Genomic DNA, 22,013 nt, shown 5'->3' with positions numbered 1-22,013 from the left:
TGAGAATTCTTAGAAATATGATGTAGCCGTGTAAATTTTTCACTTCATTAAATTCCTATTGCTCCTTTGTTTTGGTTGCAGCAGTCTTTACCACTTTAAATCACAAATTAATGGAATAGTTTTAACAACTTTTTCAGATGTCCTTGCACAAACTGACCTGCAATGGCAAAGGCAAAAATAAGGTTGTGTAGTTGCTTCTCGATTTTTGGACAATGTGTACTTGGTAAAGTTACCACTGCAGAATCTTTACCATTTAGCGTATTTTGTGTATATTTGTGGGATTAAATAATAATTTCTTCCCCAGTTTATCACCTTTGAATTGGATTAGTGTGCGTTTGCTTTTGTTTTCTAGAACCGTCCTCTGCAACTGAGGAATCAAAAATAAAAAGGAGTGGGGAAGGGAGATTGGGAAAAATAATGGGAGCATGTGTTGGGATCTCAGAAATTACCTGAAGTTTTGTTTTCTGTAGTAGTGCAGGGAAAGCAAAACCTGAATGGTTTCTTCAGAAAGATTCGGAAGGGGACACATCTTCACTTATCAGCTGGCCCTCCAGGTATCATAAGACATAGCTGTGTGGCTAACAATCAGACTACAAACCCCCCCTTTCTTTCCTTTTACTGTCTACATTTAACACTTGCCCTTAATTTTCCTTTAACAGCAGCAAGTAAGAAAGTGGTTTTTTTTGTGAATAAAAAGCCTGTGAAACTTTTCTGAAGCATCTGCTTTTATTCTAACGTAGAACCAATTGGTATTATGATGAAGAAGTACAAATTCCTCAAGCTTCTTCCACAGCTACTATCATTCTGGCTTCTACTAGATTTTATAACTTCTTATTTTATCTCATTTTGTGCTCTGAAAACCAGCATATTTTTATACTGTACACCATTCCCTCTCAGCATTTCTTACAACTAACTCCTTGAATTCCAAAGGAAATGGTACAAGAGAAGTAAAAAAAATTACATGGAAAAGTAAAACAAAATCTTGATTAAAGCTACAGGCAGATGCTTTCTCCTGTTTTGGTAACATATACAGTGAGCCCACTATGAAAAGCATTGCAGGAAAACTGTTTTTCATGTTCCTGATTAAAGTAATGCCTATAACCCAGTACTAACATCAGTGTGGATGTTCTGGAGAATGCTTGGTACATGTAGTTCAAAGAATACTTCTTCAGACTTAACACACTTGATGTGCTTAAGCAGCTTTCCCTGACAAGCGCATCAATCTTCAGAGGTAAGAAGCACCAAAATATTAGGAAGAGTGGTGTTTCAAATAACTTTGAATATCCTGAATTATGCTCTTAGATAATTTGCCTTTTTTTCCACTGAATCTTATTTTTTTTCTTTTTTCTTAATGATGTAAACTCTGAAAAGTCTGTTGGTAGCAAGCCTGGAATTGCACATACTTTGAGCTGGATTACTTACTTTCAAACAGTAGTTTGCTAGCTTGACTCTCTCTCTTTCCTCAAAACTAAAATTATTTTTTCATACCCATTTGGGAGGGGAGGAAGTACAGGGCTTTCATTTTTAATACTGTGTGTGTTATCTACAGCCCTGTAGGCTGTCTGAGCCTTGGCAGGGCTGTGAAAGTGCTGGAGAGCTTTACCTGCAGTAATAGACCCAGAGCAAAGGCTGCCCCTGGCTGCACATGCTTGCCTCCCACTGTGCTGCTGTATTCCATTTAGAAAGGTTAAATAAAACTCTGTTTTGCATGGATGTTGCCCAAGTCCAGAGGTGTTTCTAGAAAACACACTGAAGTAAGGTAACTTTTGGGAACAAGTGTTTTTTTGCAAGTTTTGCATGTTAGAATGTAAAGAAACATTTTAAAACAGAATGCCTGTTTAAGTTTTTAAATCCCTTTTTCCCTGCAAGCTCTCTGAAGAGCAACAGCCATGCCATAGTTTTGCTTCTGTGTTTAGGACTTGCCCTTTCAGTGGTTTTATTCACTTACTGAAACAGGTTACACTACATGTGATTTTTCAGATGTCTTAAATGATATACAAAAACACAAGTAAACCAGTCTCTGGCAAAATATCTGAAGGGCTAGGTGGAGATAACATGTCTTTTTCATTCCTTTCCCCAATGCAACAACATCTTGGTATGATGTACCAAGCTTCCTGGTGTTTTGACATCTTCAAATATCTGACTGCTAACACAGCTACCAGTAGAATTTGCAATTTCAGGCTGAACCCAACACTGTGATAATATAAAAAGCAGTTTTGATCATCTTGTTTCTTTGAGACTATGGGTATGTGCTGTTTGGTAAACGCACTTGTGATCTTATGAGAACATGCTGTATGTTCCCAGAGCTTGCACAGTTACCTTCTCAGGAGTCATGCATGTCTGTGGCCCATGAATCACTTGACTGTTTTTGAGCAGTGTACTGCTAAGACTTGGGGGGAGGAATGGGTTGCATCATAAGATTGCTTAATTTTAATGTATTGGTTTTTATTTTACTACAATGTTGCTGTCTGTACCCACAGTAGGTGTCTGTGTTCCTTTCCAGATTGGGTATTGCTGTTCACAGCTTTAATCCTTTTTCTTTCTTAAAGAGTAAAAGTTAGAGAGAAATTGGTGAAAGAGGAAAGTGCTCGTGGAAGCCCTGAACTTGTCACAGACACAGTATGTCAGAGAAAATCCCATCCAGTGCCAGCCCACTACATGCCTCTTCAGACAGAAACGTCTGCCTTTGACAGGGTTGTAAACCAGCCCATCAGTTCTGTCCGCCAGCCAATCCATGGCTATATTCAGCCTGCTGGCATTGCTCACACAGCTCAGCTGATGGCAGCAGAAGAACCAGCAAACACCCCTGCTGGCAGCCTCCTCCCGACAGGCAGTGTTAGCCTTGGAACAAAATCCTCAGCAGCCACTGCATCAGAGAGTGAAAAGAAGGAAGCACCTGGTTATGGAGCAAAACCTGCTGAAGAAGATCCCTTAGAGGGTGAACAGGCTTCCAAAGGCAGAAGGCCAATTCTGCCATCCGAGATTCGCAAGCAAGGGAAGAACCATGAAGGCCTCTTTGGTGGAGGAGAATTGGAGACCCCTGTGGGGAGTTCCTCCTTTGCAAGCAAGCCGAAAGTTAACTCAGAAGTTCAGAGGGAGCTGGAATGCAATAAGAGGCAAGCCCCTGAGCAGCAGTTTAAGACCCCTGAGAACGTAGAAAGGAGTGAAGCTGTTATGTACATACAGAGCGGATCTGTATTGCAGCCTGACAAGGCAAAGGCTCCTGTTTGGAAAGTGTCAACAAAGCATAAGGTCCTGACTCGCTCCATGTCTGACTATACTGTGACTACAAAGCTAGAACCTTTTAAAAGTAAGGAGAGCATGGAAGCAAATCCACCAAATGGTGAGATTGGCATGGTTGACACAAAAGTCTCTGTTGCCCAGCTCCGTAATGTCTTTCTGGAGTCTGCTAATGCCAACAAGAAAACAGAACTGTAGGTGACATTTCACTCGTATTTTCGTGTGAAACTTGCACGTCCTTGGCAAAATTACACCCACTCAACAGCAGTTGTCGTTCGGCATTAAAGCACACAGCTTAGCTCTCACCAGTGTGTACTGGAGGCTGAGATGGTTTGAATCCTGCTTTTGTGCTTCTGCTTGCTAATGGGAGTTGTGATGTGGGGTAGCTGGAATGTGTTCGTCTGCGCATGGAACCGGAGGAGCATGCAGAGTGATCTCTGGGGAGTTGTTGAGATGCTTACATCTATGTTTTACTTCTCTCTCCTATTTTCTTTCCTATGCGCTCTCTGTCGTGCAATTTGAAAGTGAATCTCGGTTTGAGATGTCAGCAGCAGGTAGTACTGTGTCTGCCAATGGGGACCGTGAAAGAGGGCCACGAAAGGCGAGGCGCTATTTTACTCCCGGTGAAAATAGAAAGACTTCTGAGAGATTTAAAACTCAGCCTATAACATCAGCAGAACGAAAGGAGACAGATAGGTAGGCATGTACAAAGCTTCTGTGTAGCATTCTGGCGCAGGTGGATATTAACAAGGTTGGAACAAGATTTGTTCATATATTAGAATAAACGTTTTGCAAGGTTATTGTTTGTCTTTAAAAACAATTTGTTGTAGCTTCTTACAAAATGAAACCCAAACCCCTGCCCCCAACAAAACCAATTTGTTGCAAATTCCTCCCATTTGAAATAGTGAACAGTGAATCATCATAAAGTTGTCTGGTTCAAATGTTAAATGATTTTGGTTGTATATAAAGGATTCCCTTTCCATCTACTCTGCTTTATCATTTACTCTCTTTGTAAACCACCAAAGGTACCTATTTTATGTTAAAAAGCTGGTAGCAAATCATAGATGTTTATTTTCTATTGCAAGGTGAACTAGAAATAATTTTCCTTGACTGTATTTAAGTTTGGCTGCAATTGCTTGCATTTATGCTTTATTGAAGGATGTTCCCAAGTGGACAATGCTGAAACTTGAAAAACAGATAAATTCTCCCACTCTTAAGATTTTGAGGTCCTGCTACTTCAGATTGAATTTGAATTTCACTTTTTATGTCTTGTTTCCAGCTAACTTTTTTCTGTTTGATAATTTTTCACTAGGTCAATTTTGTATGCAGAAATACCAACTGCTGACGGTATGTTGCTGTACTATTTTCCAAGGAAGAAATGGGATCTGATGTGTTTTATTTTGTTTTAAGAAGAACTGTTTGATAATGCAAACAAAATCCACTTGAAAATATCTTTACCTATATAGTTGAAATACCCCATTTCCTTGGGCCATATCTACTATAGACTTGATTTCAAGCTCATTTCCTGTCCAAAAGTCTGTCTGTGAATACCAAACTTCAAATGGGAGTCAAGCAGAGAACGGCTTGAAACTTTTCAATATAGTTGGGGTTGGGTTTTATCCTAATTTAGACAATAAATAAGGTAGTTGTTGGGAAAAAAATTAATCATTGGTCAGTTTTAATCACTGGTCTAGGACTTGTAATTTAAACAAATCCTTTAGTATATTGTGAAACTGATGTTGCTAACATGTCTTTTGGCTGAGGAAGTTGCAGAATGCAGGTTATTAAATTACAGAATTCAGTCTGCCATCTTGCTTCTCTTTCCCTCTTGTCACCCTTGGCAAGTCTGGCACAAATTAAGTAGGTAATCTCATGAGTAGCTATATTTAGATCTAATGCCTTATGCTATTTGAAAGCTGATATTCCTTGCAGCTCTGAGATGCTGGCTCTTGTATCTGGAGGATTCTGATTTCAGCTCCTGAGGATACCAATTTAGCCTCTGAGAAATGGGGACACAAGGTGGTAATCAGAATGGCCAGCTAGTAGAACATAGATAGTACTCTTCACTCACCCTTAAGACAGTCTTTATTTTCTTAGTCCATGTGTTTTCATAGACTGATGCAATAAGTTTGATTATTCATCAAATGTTGTTTAGATAGTTTGAAATGACTTGAACTGTCCTGAAGACAAGTCTTTTGTTTGCAAATCATGTCAGACTACATGTCAGACTGAATTGCTCATTTGATGCAATACATGTAAAAACAGGTCAAGTTTACACAGCTGGGTTCACAATAAGTTTTTTGTTAAATGTGAGAAACAGCCAGCTTATTTGCTGGCTTGTAATCATTCATATTAAAAAAATATTACTCTTAATATGAGATTGATTTATTATGTTCAGCCTCCTTTTTTTTCTCTTTGTGTAGATGAAGAAAAATTGGATGACCGAGCCAAACTAAGTGTAGCTGCAAAGAGACTCCTTTTTAGAGTGAGTACTGCGTTTTCTAAATAGGAGGTTGAATTAAGCATTTCAAATACAAGATGCTGAAAGAACCCGAAGTGCATTAAAATAAAGTATAATGCAGTTAACCAAGTTCAAGCTATATAACTTTTGTTTTTTACTTCATTCCCTACCTATGCAGTAGACCTGTTGCCTGTTTTCAGAATGTCATTTAGAGAGAAGTGTGTAGTTAGTTTTAACTTCGTGGTGCATACTGTGTGGTTGCATCTTGCTTCTAATTCAGATAGGGACATTTGGGAACTTCACTGCTGTGCATGCAAGAAAGCTAAGAATAAAGTATTGTTTCAGAACTTTTCTTCCATGGTTTTAATTATGACATATGTCCTGTTAGGAAATGGAAAAATCATTTGAAATGAAAAATATTCCCAAACCACCTACAAGAAGTTCGGCAGTAGAGAGAAGGCTGCGGCGTTTGCAGGACAGGTCTCACACACAGCCCATCACCAGTGAGGAGGTGGTCATTGCAGCTACGTAAGTCCAGTGCATGTGTTGGCTCTGCTTCTGGCTCCTGCTTTCAAATCTGGGAATAAGATCCATATCTGTGGTGCTTGTAACTTTGTAGCGAGGAAAACATTTATTGCTAAGGGCCTTGAGAGCCACAGGGGAAACTATATTGAAATTCCTTTTTAAATGCAGAGGGACTAGTAAAGCATAACTTGTATGAACTGTAATTTGGCAGGAAGTTTCGGAACCTGTGGATTAGGTAAACGAGATTAATCACAGCATTGTTTCATAACCCAAATGAATAAAATAGTTTGTGCTGAGGGAACTCTGCACAATTTCTTATGGAATGTATATGTATTGGGGAAAACTTTTTACACCCTGAAATCTCAAAGGTACTTTTTGGAAATGCTTTTCTTGCACTGTACTCATATATCATGATGTTTTCCTGAAAAAGGGAAAATCATTTTGGGAGGGAAATTAAGCTACAGTGAATCGAATGGATGTTCACCTAATGGTCAGCTGTTAATTTACTTTATGCGTTAAGAATAACTTCAAGAGACAGCCTGTTTGTTCCTCTAGGTTTTTAGTTCTTTCAAAGTATTTGGAATTACTTTGCAAATGCCACAGCAGATAACTCAGTTAATTAAAAATGATTGCTGTTTGGTTTTTTTCCGTTTTGTTTTGGTTTGGTCTTTTCTGTAGTTAACACTTAATGTATTGCTTTTCTTAATGCTTTTTTCTTCTCTCTCCCTGTGAATTTTCCCTCCTTGGCAATTCTTTAAAGTGAAACTACCCCTGCTTCACGTTCTGTGAATACCCACACAGTAGTGACAAGAGTACCTAGTCCCACTGTAGTTAAGAGCACTGTACAACCTACCAGGTACTGGGGGGGTAAACATGCATGTTACATGGAGCACAAGATTCCTCAATAGCAGATGCATCTTTAAAGTCTTGAATGCCTTTTCAATGTGTCAAGTGAATACTTGTTTCAAGAACATTTAAAACATTCGTCAACTTCATTTATGTTTGCATGATAAAGCAATGCAGCTTTTTTTTTGTCAAGTGCCTGTTTTCAGGACCCTTCTAACCACACTTAACCTGTTGTAGAAGCATATTCTTCTGAAAGAAAGAAAGTAATTTGCATGTGAGCAAACATAGCAGAACCCTCTTTGCTCTTGTAATATTTTTTTGTATGGTAATGTCATCCTGAGATGAAAATAGCACAGCTGAGTGCTTGATTTCACAAGCAGTACATGTCCTTTGTCTGTCTCTACATGTATTTTTTTAGCTTGCAAAATTAACGGAAATATAAGAAATTGCACCACCTATAGGTAAAGTTGCAGAATACTGTTCTGAATGAGAGAATTTTAGCAGAGGCCATGACAGAAAAAAATAATTAGAGAATACTACTAATTCCAAAATGTGAAAGAAGTTGAACAATAATATTTTATAGTAAAGGTGAATAAAATACATTATTGTAGAGACAAATGCAGTTACAGCTTTTATGAATGAATATGTCTGCCTTCAGCATTGGTCAATTTTCAAAATCAATGGACTGTGTTTCAAAACTAATTTTAGTTGTTGATTTATCCCAGATAACTCAAAACAAAAGTGTGAATTCTGTTCCACTTCTGATTAGAAGAGTCATTGCAATTTATTCTAACTTAAAAGCAGCACAATCTTGGAGTTCAAGTCTGTCTTTTAAATGTTTTTATCATATATGGTCCACAAATTGCTATCACTAAAATTGAACTTTATATAAATTACACTCTAGGACCTTAAAGGCATCTTAAATGTCTCTCCATAGCTCTGTGCTCTGTATAAAGAGATTGTCTGTAAAATCTCTCTTCAATCTTGAGTTCCCTCATAAAAAATGTTGTGTCCTAATCAAATGAATTCATGAATGAAAATGTAACTTATTTTTAAATCTTCAGCTGTTGAATTAGAATTCATCATGCCAATGTTGAACCACTGCATACCCACTTAGGCTGCTACATTACATTGGCTATTGTGCTTCACTAGCAGATCTTCTGCTTCTATCAGGTTGGGATTTTAAAACTGTACAATGGCTTCTTCAAAACTGATTTCCAGTTCTGCTTCTTCAGCTTGCAGGCATCAGCACACCAAAAAATTTTAGCTAAAGAGGAGATAAGAGCAGCCAAAGAGGCGATGGGGCAAGATCAGTCTGAGGAACCAGATTCTTCCACCTTAAGCTTGGCAGAAAAGATGGCTTTGTTTAACAAACTGTCTCAACCAGTATCCAGGGCCATCTCCACAAGGAATCGGGGAGATATGAGGCACAGGAGAATGAATGCTCGTTACCAGACTCAGCCAGTCACTCTTGGAGAAGTTGAGCAGGTAAGTGCCATCATAGCTCTTTTGCATTTCTTTTTATTGGAGAAAAAGGCTTCAGTGTAAGATACCATAAAGGCCGGCCTTTCCTTTGCTCTGAACTACACACAGAGGAAAAAGTTTGTCAGGAAGCTGCCTTCTGACATTGAACATTCCCTGAAGTGTTCAATTTTTTTTGGTATGGCTTTCTTCTTTTTTTTTTTTTTAAGTAATTTGAGAGTATATCAATTCCTGCCTAGTGCAAGTTGTACTTTTCAAAGTGTGTGTCACTTCCACTAGAATTTTACATGTTATCTAAAAGTAAATTCCTGATCAAAGGAGTAAAAAACTGAGACACACATAATTTTGCTTTAGGTGTATTTTCAGGGCATTCTGGAGCTTTGTCATGTGCAATTTTCAGGCTCTTTCCTGAAAGCACAATATATTTTCGTTATTAGTAAGGACACAGTCTGTCATTTTCCTCTGGGAGAAGGAGGCATTGATTTTTATCTGTATTTTTTCCCTAAAAGCAGAATACTTTTAAAATTCAGGAAGTCAAAGAGAAATTATTTAATGTGCAGTGAAATTTGGCTTCCTGTTCTGGAATACTTCATCTAATTGGAACTGCAAAGGAATGCTTTTTAGTAAAGCCTCAGCATAAGGTGGCCCAGAAGTGGTCTTTTAGATCTCTTCACAATAGCAGAAACAGCAGTCCCTTTGCATTACAGCTTTGAAAGAAATCACTTTTACAGTGAAGCACAACTCCTGTGCATGTCATATTTCTATATTTCTATGTATTTGGGTAAATACATCGAGTGTATAGAGTGTTAGAAAGTTCCTACCGTTTTCTTTCTATATGCTCCATTCATGATTATACATTTTCCATATTTTATAATAACAGGATAATGAGAAAGCAGGATTTATCTAAACATATTGGTGCAACGCTGTACAGATTATAATTGTACTTTATGCCTACTTCACTTGCACATGAAGTAGTAATAAATGCTTGACAGATTTATTTAAGCAAGATTTACAGACCTTACATAGTCCTTTTTCAATTCACTTTCCACATGCCAATCACTGTCACAGCATGGCCTCTTTAATGGCTGTGTCACTAACTTCTTTGGGGGCCAGCACGGTGGTGAACGGAAAAGGGCTGAAGCAGGTGGGGAAGAAGTGAGAGTCACGTTACTTTGTCAGACTTACAGAGCAAACACACTTTTCAAGCAAGGAAAATCAGAGGAAGCATGTTGTGTCATCTTTCTGAACCTAGCAAATGAAATCAGAGTTGACTCTGAAGCAAGCTCAATGAGAGTGTATTTTCAAAAATACTTTCTACAGTGAACTGTTCATTGGAGTGTTGGGGGGTTTTGAGATGCAGGTATGGTTTTTCTAGGAAGAAGCAAAAGATAGCTATCAAAATAGATAACTAGAGGTTATATTCCTAAAATGAATATTTGAAAATGTAAATATCTTGTAAGTAAAACTGAATTCACTTTTCTGATCTCCTCTAAATTTCTAATTCTGATAGATGCAATGGAAAAAAAATAAACTGGTAACTATTTTCTTAATCTTGCATTGGAATCTTTGAGCTAACATATTCTTTACTCTGCTTTCCAGTTTGCTTAATGAATGACTGTTGTCCCTGCTTTATGGAATCTGCATGCACGTTTTAGGTTCTGAGCTGATTTCCTCCTACTGGTTCTGAGCTGATTTTCCTCCTTTCTGTCCTTTTGCACACTGTTCACTAGCTCTGCAGTTTAAGAAAACAACAAAAAAACCCTTCTCCAGATGTGTATGAGGCATGTTTGTCACTCTGTTTCATAGCTTTTGTGTACTTTGGAGAAGATAAAGGAAAGCTCTGCATTTCAGAAAAAAAATGCATCTTAACTGCATCTAGGAAAATTTCACAAAATTATTATGTTAGAAGAGTAGAAAAGAGAATTGTTCTACCATGGGGACTGGCAGAATACATTTGGAAGTGTTTTTAATGTGCTTCTTAGGCTCAAATACTTTGCTCATGACAGCCAATGTTTATATTTGAGGAAGTCCTGCATGAAGGTGATTTATGTGGAGGGAGCATCAGGAATGTCTGCCCTGGTTTAGGACAGCACGGACCAGTCTCTCCCTGGCACTGAGTGGTCACCAGAGCTGGGAGCTGCAGAGCTGTGTAAGAGCAGAGCTGTGCCAAAGCTAATGAGTCCTGCTGAGATGCAGAGGTGATTAGCCTGGGCACATGGCATGTCAGCCGGCATCTGGAACCTGAACTAATTCCTTCCCACACTGCTGCAGGTCCTGAGCCCTACACAATGTCAGGTTGCATGTTCCACACACATCCCTTGTTACTAAAGATGTTGCTTTCACATGCAGTTGTTTTTACCTTGTGTGGAATAACCCATCTGCAGACAAATTACAGGGGCATTGTTGCTTTCCTTACCTGTTCTTGTCTGTACTGATAGAGTGCAATATTTACATGAAAACATACCTTGGATGAACTGATGTGATAAGGCTGGTTTTTGGAATTGATAATTTCAGAGCTTGTAAGTCCTTTTTGGCTTCTTTGGATTTTTTTTTTGTTTGTTTGTTTTTTCCCTTCATAGGTACAGAATGAAAGTGGAAAGATTGCTCCCCTGTCATCTGCAGTTGCAACATCAATTTCAGCCATGGCCTCTGCCCTTGCTCCGTTGTTCGGGGACCTGCCCGGGAAGCCAGGGACTGATGGAAGAGGGAGTGCTGCCACCAGGTTCCACCCTGCAGCAGAAAACTTGGACTCATTGGGAAAACGCACACACAAGTCAGAACAGTGGCAGCCCTCAATGGAAGCACTAGAAAGCAGAAAAGCATCAAAGAAACATGAAGAAGAAAGAAAGAGGTTTCTGGCCCATGAAGCTAATGAAATTAAAAAGTACAGCTCCTTTGAGGATGAAACCGCACATCCTGTTCCTGAAAAAACAGGAGACCACCATAAAGAGACAACATACAGCTTCCTGAGGAAGGGCAGCTTGGAACTGTTTGGTTCACAAGCACTTTTTCAGCCTCTGGAACAGAAGGAAATCGATACTGGCATGCAAGGTAAATGGGAAGACAAAAAAGGCCAATCCTTTGAAGCAAAGGTGGATTTGGAAAGTGTTATGAAAAGCAAGACTTGGCAAACAGTGTGGTAATTACTTGCTGTTGGTGTGGTCTCATTCAACAAATGGTGTTTCAAGCTTTATCAAGGCTGGTTATGTTTCCTTTTTCTAACACTGCTTAGAAGTACAGAATTATCTGTGAAGTGTTAAGTTTTACAAATAAAGGGGATTTTTTTTCATTCTTTCAATTTTTCAGTCTTTAAAGATGGCTCAGTTTTATTCAGATTTATTTACTTTGAAAGATGTGGTATCACATGCTGAAGCTAAGATTTATTCTTTCTGTTTTTGCTCTTGCCCCTGCCCTCCAAAATTCAGAACAAACTAAGCTTTCTGCTCTGAGTCAATTATCTGCCTTTAATTTTTGCCTTATTGTGCATATAGAGTTATGAATTACCTACATATGTGCATACATAACTAGGAGTGGATAATTTCCAGATAATTAATTTTGCAAAACTAGTATTATTTTCTCTTTGATGTGGTGATGAAATACAAACCAGGAAATTCTCAGAGCAATTACATTTTTATATGCACAGCATAATTTAAACTTAAAAAATAAACTTGCCCATCTTTAAATAAAGTACTTTGGAAATAAACAGTGAATTTTGTCATTTCATAAATCCTTCTATTCTGCTGAATTTAGAAGGATGTTTTATTCCTTTTCTGTTTTATTGTGATGGGTGACAGGATCACACTACCCTGTAGCATTAAAAGCATTTTTGTGTTCATCCTGTGAAGTTAATTTATTTTGAATTTAATGGTCTTCACACAGGCATAGAGAGGAAGGTACAGTTCTGCCTGTATTGCTCTAAAGCAGTATCCATTCTGTCCAATTAGCCTTTGGTGACTGCAGGGCACATGGAGACTGGGATATAATAGGAGCAGTCATATATCAGAGGGGTGTTGTGCTTATAACATTTCAAAAAGAAAAATGAAGATCACTTATATTTAATGATAACTGTAATAGTGCATTTATCTTTCTTCAAGGCAGTTTTTTCCTGCGGTTTAATTGCAGCTTGAAAAAACAAACCCAAAAGCGCCCCCAACACCCTCCTAGAAACTAATACATCTTTTAAGCTATTAAATGGCCTAGTATGCTACTCAAACATTAAACTGCTTTACCAAATAGTTAATTTTCTTGTTTAAATTTTGTCTGCTTCTCTTCCCCTGCTCTTTGTTCCCTGTCACTTTCATCTGTTCGTTTTCCTGTAGGTGTGATGAGGGGAGCAGCAGTTTGTGCCTCACCCATGTGAAGTTCAGAACTGTGTATTGAACATGAACATGATGTTCTGTGGCTTCATGTGAACATCAGTCACAAATGGCTAGTCCCTGCAGCAAGTAATGCTGCACAATTAATCTTTGTGCCTAGCTCAGCCAGAAGTTTCTCCCTGTTAGAATAGTATGTGATATGAATGCTTAAAATACAGATTTGCTTCTTCAGTGTTAGTAATGTAAAATGTCTTTGAGGATAGAACTAATTCAGCACTTCTCTTTTGAATGGGCAGACCACGCTGAGCCTTCTTCTGAACTCACCAGCACATCAGCCATGAGGACAATTTCACAAACTGCAGCTGTGGCATCCTGTAGACTGCAGGAGCTCTCTGAACAATTGGAAGGCAAATTTTATAAGAATTCCTGTGAGATGTTTTCCATGGGAGAGAGCAAAGCACAAACAGCTGAGGATGTCCTTGATAATTCCAGCAAAACTATGTCAATTAAGGAAAGGTACTTAAATTTCTCTTTTTTTTTTAATGATCCCTATAAATACAGTCATTATATTGATGATGGTATAAAAAGAAGCTTTAAAACTGTTTCTAAAAAAGCTAAGTAGTGATTATTATTATTACTAACAGCAGAAACATGCAGCTAATCTGCCTGACATGCTTATAAAGCAGATGCTGGTGAATGAGAATTACCATTCATGAGAACATAAAAACCTGATTTTGAAAGAGCCACCTGAATAATCAATTAATATTTCAGAAAATTAAAGTTGGAAAATATACATGTTCTAATTGCACTTATATACTCAATATGCTACTCCAGGTTCTGCTTTCAGTTATACAACAGGTATAATGTGATTCTGATTTATTTTAATAACCATTTCTTGTTGGTCTACAGGAGTCCCTTAAATAAGCTAACTAGAAGGAGTCACAGATAGACTCTCTGATATTGCCCACTTCAGAAGTACTTGGTTGCCAGTTTGACTTTTTAGAACTTACTGCAGGGATTTAAAAAGGATAGTAAGTTGGTCAGGTTTATAGGAGTACTAGAAATACTTTTTCCAACCCAAGATCATTCTGATCTGAAGCAAAATGTTATGTCCTGCACTTGGGCAGAGAGTGGGAGTTCAGGATTGAAGTGCCAATAGCTGCTGTAGTACTTGTAAAAGTTTTCCTAACTTAGTTAAAACTTTGAGAGTATAAACTCAGTCCCAAACTGGTAGCAGTCCAGTGAGTGAATTACGATTATTTGGCCTGTCTTTGCTTCAGTTTCTCTGCATGAAAGCAGAACCAATAAATGAAAAAGCTGCCTGATTAAACTTTCACTGTGTAAAAGTATTCTCTCACTTAATGAGGGGAGTGTGATATTAGGCATTCTGAATCTGTTTTTTTTTTCTTTTAAACATAATTCCAAAGTTTGCTTCTCAAATTCATGTGTTTCTAGGAGGTACGTGAGTCACTCTCATTTACAGAGCATCCCTGCTCCCTGTCAACCCCTTTACACAAGGGGTTGTGTATGCAAGGGGGTGCAGGGGCAGCTACAGCAGCTGTGCAGTCAGTGCCCTTTTTGAAGGCTGTATTTACCTTTTTCAGTTTGCTGTTGTTTTGTTTAAAGCAATTCTCATCCCCCTCCCCTCCTCTAAATCTGTCAATTGTCTTGGCAGATGAGGTTTAAGACCACTAACTTCTGGTTTATAGGTGGTAAATTATCTACCATCCCTGATCCTGTTGGGGAGAAAGAGGTTGGAGGAAAGATACAAATTTTAGTAGCTATTTCAGTCCTAACTTTAGTGCCTCATCTGAGTTGATCTCTTGAGGAACTGAAGCCTATCAGTCACACAATCAGGAACCGCTTTCATTAGGACTCCAAGACTGTCTACTCAGTCCCAGGGCTGACAAAAGAAAATACCTGCTGTCTTGTTTGTATACCCTGATTCCACAAACATCCCTAAATGACTGAGCTCGTATCAAAATGTTTTAGCCTTCCAAAATACCACAGTAGTTTCCTTCTTGTCCCAGAATTAAAAGACTACAACCACTCAGTTTCTTTTCTTGGCTGCAGGTCATGCCAAGCATTCATAAACATCAAAGAACATTTCTGCTAAAGATTAACTATTACACTTGTATTTCTTTTTCCTTTCATGTTCACTAACTTCATCTTCCCATCCAGTGGATTTTTCTGGCTGTGTCAGACATTCTTTCACCTTATGGAAGAACAACTTTTCCACACATGAAATAGTATTTGGGCAGGATGCATGATTGCTGGTCTGGATGAAAGTGATTTTCCACAAAGACTTGCTTCACTGAACTAATACTATCCTCGTAGAGTGGATGTATGGCTGGCATTTTCAGAATTGCCTGTATTAGATAGAAGAATGAAAATCATTATTTTCTAAGGAGGAAAGACACCTATACTCTCTTCTCCTGTCTCTGTGCATTTATTGAGACCAAAGGCCACCCTGTCAGCTCCACTGTAGAAGTCAGCTTCATGCCATGATCACCATTTTAAAAAGCTACATCTGATTAATTTCTGGTTAACCTCTTACCATCATTCTCACTTTCTCAGGAAAAATCTAGCCTAAATCTAGTTTTCAACCTTTTTTGATGTATGGATGCCTGAGTAGTACTTTCTTACACAGTCTGGTTCCCACTATATTGAATTCATGCACTCTTTGAACAGTCAACTTCCTTTCTGTAGTTACATATCTCATATTGCCCTCCAGGATTTATGATTTATCCAAAAAGAACTGGTCAAATGCAGCCAAGGGAGAACATGTGAAAACCAAGCCTATGTCCAGTTTATTCTAGCTCAAGGAGACAACTAGTAACTAAGATATTAAAATATTGCCACAGAAGAAAGATGTGTCATTTTGGACATTTTTTGCCAGGATTTTTTCCAAGGCCTTTCATGCAACTCTTTTTGTTTAGGCAAAACCATTGTTCAGGTCTCATTTCTGTTTCGCTTCAGTATTCACTATCCAGCCTTTTGCCTCCAGCTCTGAAAGCTTTTGCTTTGAGGCCACCCTGACACCTCTGGGATGAGGATCATTCTGTCCTGATGTCACACAGTTTATCTCAGTAGCAGGTGAAAGAAGGATGCAGAGCAAGCTGTCAAAGACGTGCAGACACACTAAAAGCTTATTCTTTCAAGAAAAGAGTAGAACTTATTTTCTTCATATTGGAAAAGGAACTTTTGGAGGCAAAAGCAGTGTGTCTGAACTGTGAAAGTGACTAATGAATGATTATTCATTATTTATACAAGACAATGAAACTAGTAAGCAGCGGGCCCTAACCAAATCTAAGGATTAGCCCTAATATTTGCCTTATTTTCTAAGACTTTCCAAAGAATCAGCTGCTCTGTACTGCTGAGCTGGTGGGCTTACTTTTAGGAACCAATTCAGTAGTTCTTGCATCTTTATTCAAACAAAAGGGTGTCCTCCATTCAGTTGTTGCTGAGTCAGGGCAGTCTGACTTTATGGCCACTTCTGTTGTTCAAAAGAAATGCATGGCTTTAGGTTTTACACAGCAGTGAAGTTTTTATTGGCATACAGGGCATACATGTTTCTTTTAAGTGATGATTTCATTGCTCAAAAAAGGCAAATGTATGTTCTCACTTGTAGGAGTCAGTTGTTTCATTGCACATACCAGTGAAGAATGGAGGGCTGCTATGAAACCATCCTTATGGCAGAGAAGAAAACAAAATCTCCAAAGACACAGAAGTACTCTTAGAATTATAGATTTTTCTCTCCCTGATCAAGCAGGCTCTTTGGGTCAAAGGTCTAGAGCAGATACCCTGCGGTAATGTTAGCTTTAAAAAAAAAAAACAAACAAAAAAACCCACTTTTTTTTCTCCTGCCTGCTATGCTGAATAGCTGTAAACATTTTTAAAAACAAACCCAGCTTAGACCAAAGCTGACCAATATGCCTTCCAGCTTCACAGATCATTTCTAAGCAAAACTGACTTGAGAGAACATAGCTACTGAAGATAACTCATTGCATGGTGGCAATTCAGTCCCATCTTGGTCTCCTCCACAGTTTTACACATGCATGGATGCACTCCAGAAGATTAGTTCTGGGCAGTGAAATCTTGTGTCCTTTCTGCAAACAGTGACCATGACCTCAACTCCTTATTGTGAGTCCTTCTCACCCCTACTCATCCCATGCTGTGAGGTATGAAGCAACCAGGCAATGTGAAGCCTGCCAGCACTGCCTGCCTGGGCAGGAAGAGAGGAAATAACTGCTTTCTTGAATACTAACATTCTTATTGCCATTGTATTCTGTAGATTTACTGTTTTCTGCATTCTTAGTTTTTCTCAAGCGACTGCCTTAGGCCCAACTGATCATCCCCAAATAGGTCAGTAGCATGGTTGCACCCCCTAGATTTTTGCAGGAGGCAGCTGCCTGAAACTTGGCTTCTGATTAGACCTCTTTGGTTCTACCCTTTCCTTCTCCTCAGTTTGGAGCCAAGATTTGCTGTGAGAGTAACAGTAATCACATCTCTGAAAAATAATTTCGATATCTTGTGGTCAGAATAGGTTTGACTACTCACCATGTTCAAACATTAATAGGGTTAAGGGTTTTGTATAATTCTTACTGAAATGCTGTAGATTTGAGAAAGGTATGTCGTAAGACTTAATTAAACTAAAAAATTATTTAGTAGATCAATGCAACTGTTTGCAGAAGTGCTGCAGATAACACATTTTATGGATTACTAAGAATGATTTCTGAAGGGTAGAAAACTCATATAAGTGTTGATTTCTGAGGAAGTTAAACTGAAGATCATCATGCCTGTATAGACCTTACATTCCTGACTGACTTCCCCTATCCCCAAAAGTAGGGATTTCTTTTGACAAATATAATTCTAGTAAAATGAATCTACATGTTGTCCTCACTGCAGCCAGTCAGAATTTTGCTCAAGATTAGGAAACAGTGCTGTGAAAAAATCCTACTTATTGAGATTAATGGTAATCCATATTTTAAATATAAGACCTTCTTTAAACAAGTTGAATCTTGCTGATAGATTTCACAGCTGTAGGGTAGTTAGCACCAGGTTATTAGTGCATTGGTGCTGCTAATTTGTGTCAGGGCAATGCCTGGGCTAAGCAAGGAGATACAAAGTGATCCCAGGGAGTCTGATAAGTAACCTCAGCCCCTGGAGTTGTAATGAAAGCAGGAACTGCAGAGTTGTCCTTTGATGTGCCTGATGACACCTAATTGGTGTGTGCCTGCAGAACAGACCTCTTTCTTCTTGGGCTTTAAAGAAAATAATTTTTAAAGTATTTTTTAATGAGTACAATGAAGACCAAAGGTAGGATACATATTCTTAACTTTGGACATCTACAGGATAAGTATCCATAGCCAAGCTACTCACTTGCTGTGCCTTAGTGACAGAGTGGAGGGAGAAAAAAGCAGTTATTAATCTGACCTTTTTATACATCTACTTTAGGATGATCTGTGTTTTACCTTGGTCTCCCTTGACTGTATTGGCAATTTCCACTGATGATACAAATTAAATGGAGTGTCTGTCTCAGGTCTGGATGTCTGTTTTGACAGATGATTGCTATTCAACATGTACAATATAAGGTTTGGTGTTTGTTTGTGAGCTTTTTATATGTGTATGAAATGTAAATAACTTAGATAATGCTAGAAAACCTAATTTCAGATTATCTTGAATGCAGCATTAGTGAAACAATAAGGTTATCTTTTGAGGATTATGGGAAGGACAGTGTTTAAAGCTGCTTGTTGGCATGCTTTTCCTTATAGATTGGCATTGCTGAAGAAGAGTGGTGAAGAAGACTGGAAGAGCAGGCTCAACAAAAAGCAGGAGTATGCAAAAGTGCCTGTCGCTGATCGTAGTGGGCAGATGCAAGAAGTTGAGCAGCTGTTGAAGAAGGTAACTCTGTCCCTATTTGGGAGGAACATCTTGCTTGAAATGCTTTTGCTTTTTGAAGATGCATCCAAGAAGACAGGCATGCCTAATATTAGCTGCTAGCTCCTGCTGCTCCTCTTGTTGTCAGACTTGTTTAAAAACAATTCTCCCAGTGTGAGAGATTATTTAATGAGGAGGTCTTCATTGTCCTGGGATGTGCAATAGTGCTAACAGTGTCTTCACATCAGAAGATAATGAACCAATAAGTGGGTCTGTAAGGTTTCTGCAGCATGTACAGGTACAATGATTTAAGCCCTTTCTCCTGCCCCTCTTCCCTCTCCCCATTCCATGTTCCCACATTGAAATTGCCTTATTACTTAGTTCTGATATTTTCTTATGTACGGGTGAGTTAGTAAAAATGTCACATTCCTAACACTGTCTTATCTCTGTGCATACACTGGGGTTTTGACTAGTAATTTTGGATCCTAGAGCCACTGAGGTAATGCAGGTGCTAGAGCATTCATGAGCCATTTGGCTTTTGGTTATCTTGCATGATGATCTTTGCTGTTTGTGAAGAGCCAGAACTGGCAGGACCAAGATTTTATCTGTCTTAACAACAGGTAGTGAATGGAGAGGGAGATGGGTAGAAAGGTGTAGAGGAAAGGGACATCCACATTGTTAGCACACTCTGATTATGTCTATACATGGGTAAATTAGGTTGCACAGCAAGAGCAGATCTGTAAATTGGAATAATTACTGCTGAGGATCTGCTACCTGTGCCATACTTGCTTGTTTTGGTTCAGTGAAATTTTGTTGGAGACTAAATTTAGCTTGGTCCTGTGGCCTGACTGCCTAGCAGAGGTGGTGTTGTATGGGGATCTTGGAGTGCACTTCAGGGCTTGGTTTCATGCAAAAGTCTGTACAGTCTGCAATGTAAAGCAAAGTGCAGAAGGTGAGGATGACTGGGAGATTTGCTTCAAAATGGACTGTCCCCTGGCTCAAAGTACAGGATGAATTGGAGATTTGTTTCTGTTCTGAGTCAGATGAAATAGGCTGTCTCAAAAGCCTTTAATTTCTGTAGGAGTACTTCACAGAGGACGGGTGAAAATAAAAATTGTGTTACAACATTTGCTAGTGGGGATGGTAATCTTTGGAACCAATTATTTAGTTGTTTACTTCTACTAAATAGTATAGGCAAACAGTAACGAAAAGTCTCCTGTTCTATCAGTGCATTACAAGTAAGGACACAGTTTGTCATTATTGAGGATAAATCTGTGCCTGAACATGTGAGTCATCAGCTATGTTAACTGGACAGAAAAGAATAAAGCTGATTTTTGCAGTTTGGTTTGTGGGGTTTGTTTTGGTTTTGCCCTGTGGAATTGTTCAAAAATCCAGCTGCTAGTTTGAAAGACGTCCTAAAGCAAAAATAGTTCCAGGGAGGAAGTCAAAATTGTGGTCACATTTTTAACAGGCTTGTCTCCAAAATGACAACTGTTGAGATCAGATAACAAATGAACTCAAGCTAAAGACAGTGGGGTTGAGAAAAAGCTTTAAACAGCTGCCAAGATTTAGGCAGAGACAAACCCTTTGTTCTCTCTTCTCACCCCTCAGCACCCATATCCTCCCAGCTGTGTTACCCTGTGCAGCAACTTCACTCAGCAAGCAGAGTCAGGCTTTTAAAGCAAGTAAGGGAGCATGAAGTGCTTGAGGGGTACAAGCTTTAAAGTGACAGTGCTAGCAGGGGAAGTTTCTGTGACACTGGGTCACCCACTCTGATAGTTCATATTAGCTCTTGGCTATTTAGAGTCTAAATCAAAGGATCTTCATGTCTGCCTGTGGATGAAAACTTGGGTGTGTAAGATACACAATTCCATGAACATATTGATGTTTGGGATGCTGATTCATTATGTGACACATGAGAAATATGTAACCTTTGCTAAGGTGACCACTCTACTTACAAGACACCATGTCAGCTGCCCTTAAAATCTAGAAATACTGGTTTTGATAAGCAAACTGTGTGGTGGCTGTTATCCTTTGAGGACTATGAATCACTGTGCTATTGACGTCTGTTTGTAGAACTTTGAGACTCTGCTGTCCTTGAGAATCTTAAGAGTTTTCTGTTGCTGGATTACAGTAAAAATGCAGGAATTGTATTGATTACTGAATTTTGAGCTAGTTAGACAATTTCCACACATGGCAGTCATCAACATCATGGCAGTCATCAACATCATGGCATCAACAGCAAGGGTGTGTAAAATTCTGTCAAGCCCTGCTGGCTCAAAACAATGCCTGATGTTTTTAGTTGCAGTATGGTGCTCCTATTAAGTAGTCAGACACCTTTTTAGTTTTTTTGTGTGTGTCTCTTTCTTAAAAGGTTACCTAAATTGTTCTGGAGATTTGATTATTGAAGCATAGCTGCAGAAATTAGAAGTTATCAGAGTACATTTAGATTTCATATAAACAACAAAAGTGGAAAGATTCATACTCTTAACAAAATAGCTACATTAAATAGTGCTGTTTGATCACTTCTAGTCAAAATGCTTCTGCTTGGTGTGTACATGGTGAAATATTTATCCAAATGTGTTACAGTCATTTGTGTGTAGACTAAACTGTAGAAAAACACCATAAAATTCATGGAAAAGCTGACAGAGCAACCTCACCAGGAAAAAAAAAGAGACTAAGGAATTAACACAAGCAGATACAGATGAGGGGGGAAGCTGAGATTTACTTTGAGGTCCAGCATCTGTTTTGATGATTGCTGCACACCGGTGGAAATTTTTTGGAAACTGTAAGACTTCTTAAATTATTCATATATATGGTAAAACATATTTGGACAATTCAAAGAATAGCTCTAATGTCAGGGGAACAACTGTCTTACTGGATGAATGTCTTACTGGAAAGAAATCTCTTTTATTTGGGAAAAATATTTTGGATTTAGTATCTTTGTTTTCATCATCTTAGGCTGGATGGAACACTTGCAGTTCGTTGGATTTCTTCATGAGTAGAAAAATTAATTAACTTCAAAATCTTTCCATAATATCAAAATAAGAAGATTTACTGGAATAAAAATTTCTGGTTTATAGTGAACCATTTTTAATGGAGTCTCTGATTAATGTGATTTCCAGCTGCATTGCAGTTGCATTAAAGCAGTAACTGACATTTGAAACACTTCATTCTTACATTATGTTTAAATTGCAGCTCAGCACTGGTGTTAAAGGCTAGGGCTGAACAGTCATTTCAGAATTACTCAGAGATGAAGTGTG

At 38.5% G+C, this 22,013-nt stretch overlaps 1 protein-coding gene across 2 annotated transcripts in view; it reads left to right on the top strand.

Annotated features, from left to right (window-relative positions):
• The window catches only part of SVIL (supervillin), a 59,484-nt gene that overhangs the window by 10,801 nt on the left and 26,670 nt on the right, over positions 1 to 22,013 (top strand). Inside the window, exons 5-12 of one of the 2 annotated variants that reach the window (XM_053947324.1) lie at positions 3,766 to 3,936; positions 4,553 to 4,587; positions 5,664 to 5,725; positions 6,090 to 6,229; positions 8,308 to 8,560; positions 11,134 to 11,605; positions 13,167 to 13,386; positions 18,645 to 18,774. In XM_053947324.1, coding sequence (XP_053803299.1) covers positions 3,766 to 3,936; positions 4,553 to 4,587; positions 5,664 to 5,725; positions 6,090 to 6,229; positions 8,308 to 8,560; positions 11,134 to 11,605; positions 13,167 to 13,386; positions 18,645 to 18,774 — 1,483 coding nt within the window. The remainder of the gene's footprint in view (positions 1 to 3,765; positions 3,937 to 4,552; positions 4,588 to 5,663; positions 5,726 to 6,089; positions 6,230 to 8,307; positions 8,561 to 11,133; positions 11,606 to 13,166; positions 13,387 to 18,644; positions 18,775 to 22,013) is intronic. The other variant, XM_053947333.1, reaches the window with a different exon arrangement.

The sequence above is a fragment of the Vidua chalybeata genome, chromosome 1, assembly GCF_026979565.1.
Source record: "Vidua chalybeata isolate OUT-0048 chromosome 1, bVidCha1 merged haplotype, whole genome shotgun sequence".
NCBI lineage: Eukaryota > Metazoa > Chordata > Aves > Passeriformes > Viduidae > Vidua > Vidua chalybeata.
Note: the sequence above shows the minus strand (reverse complement) of the source record. Positions and strands in the feature narration are given on the sequence as shown.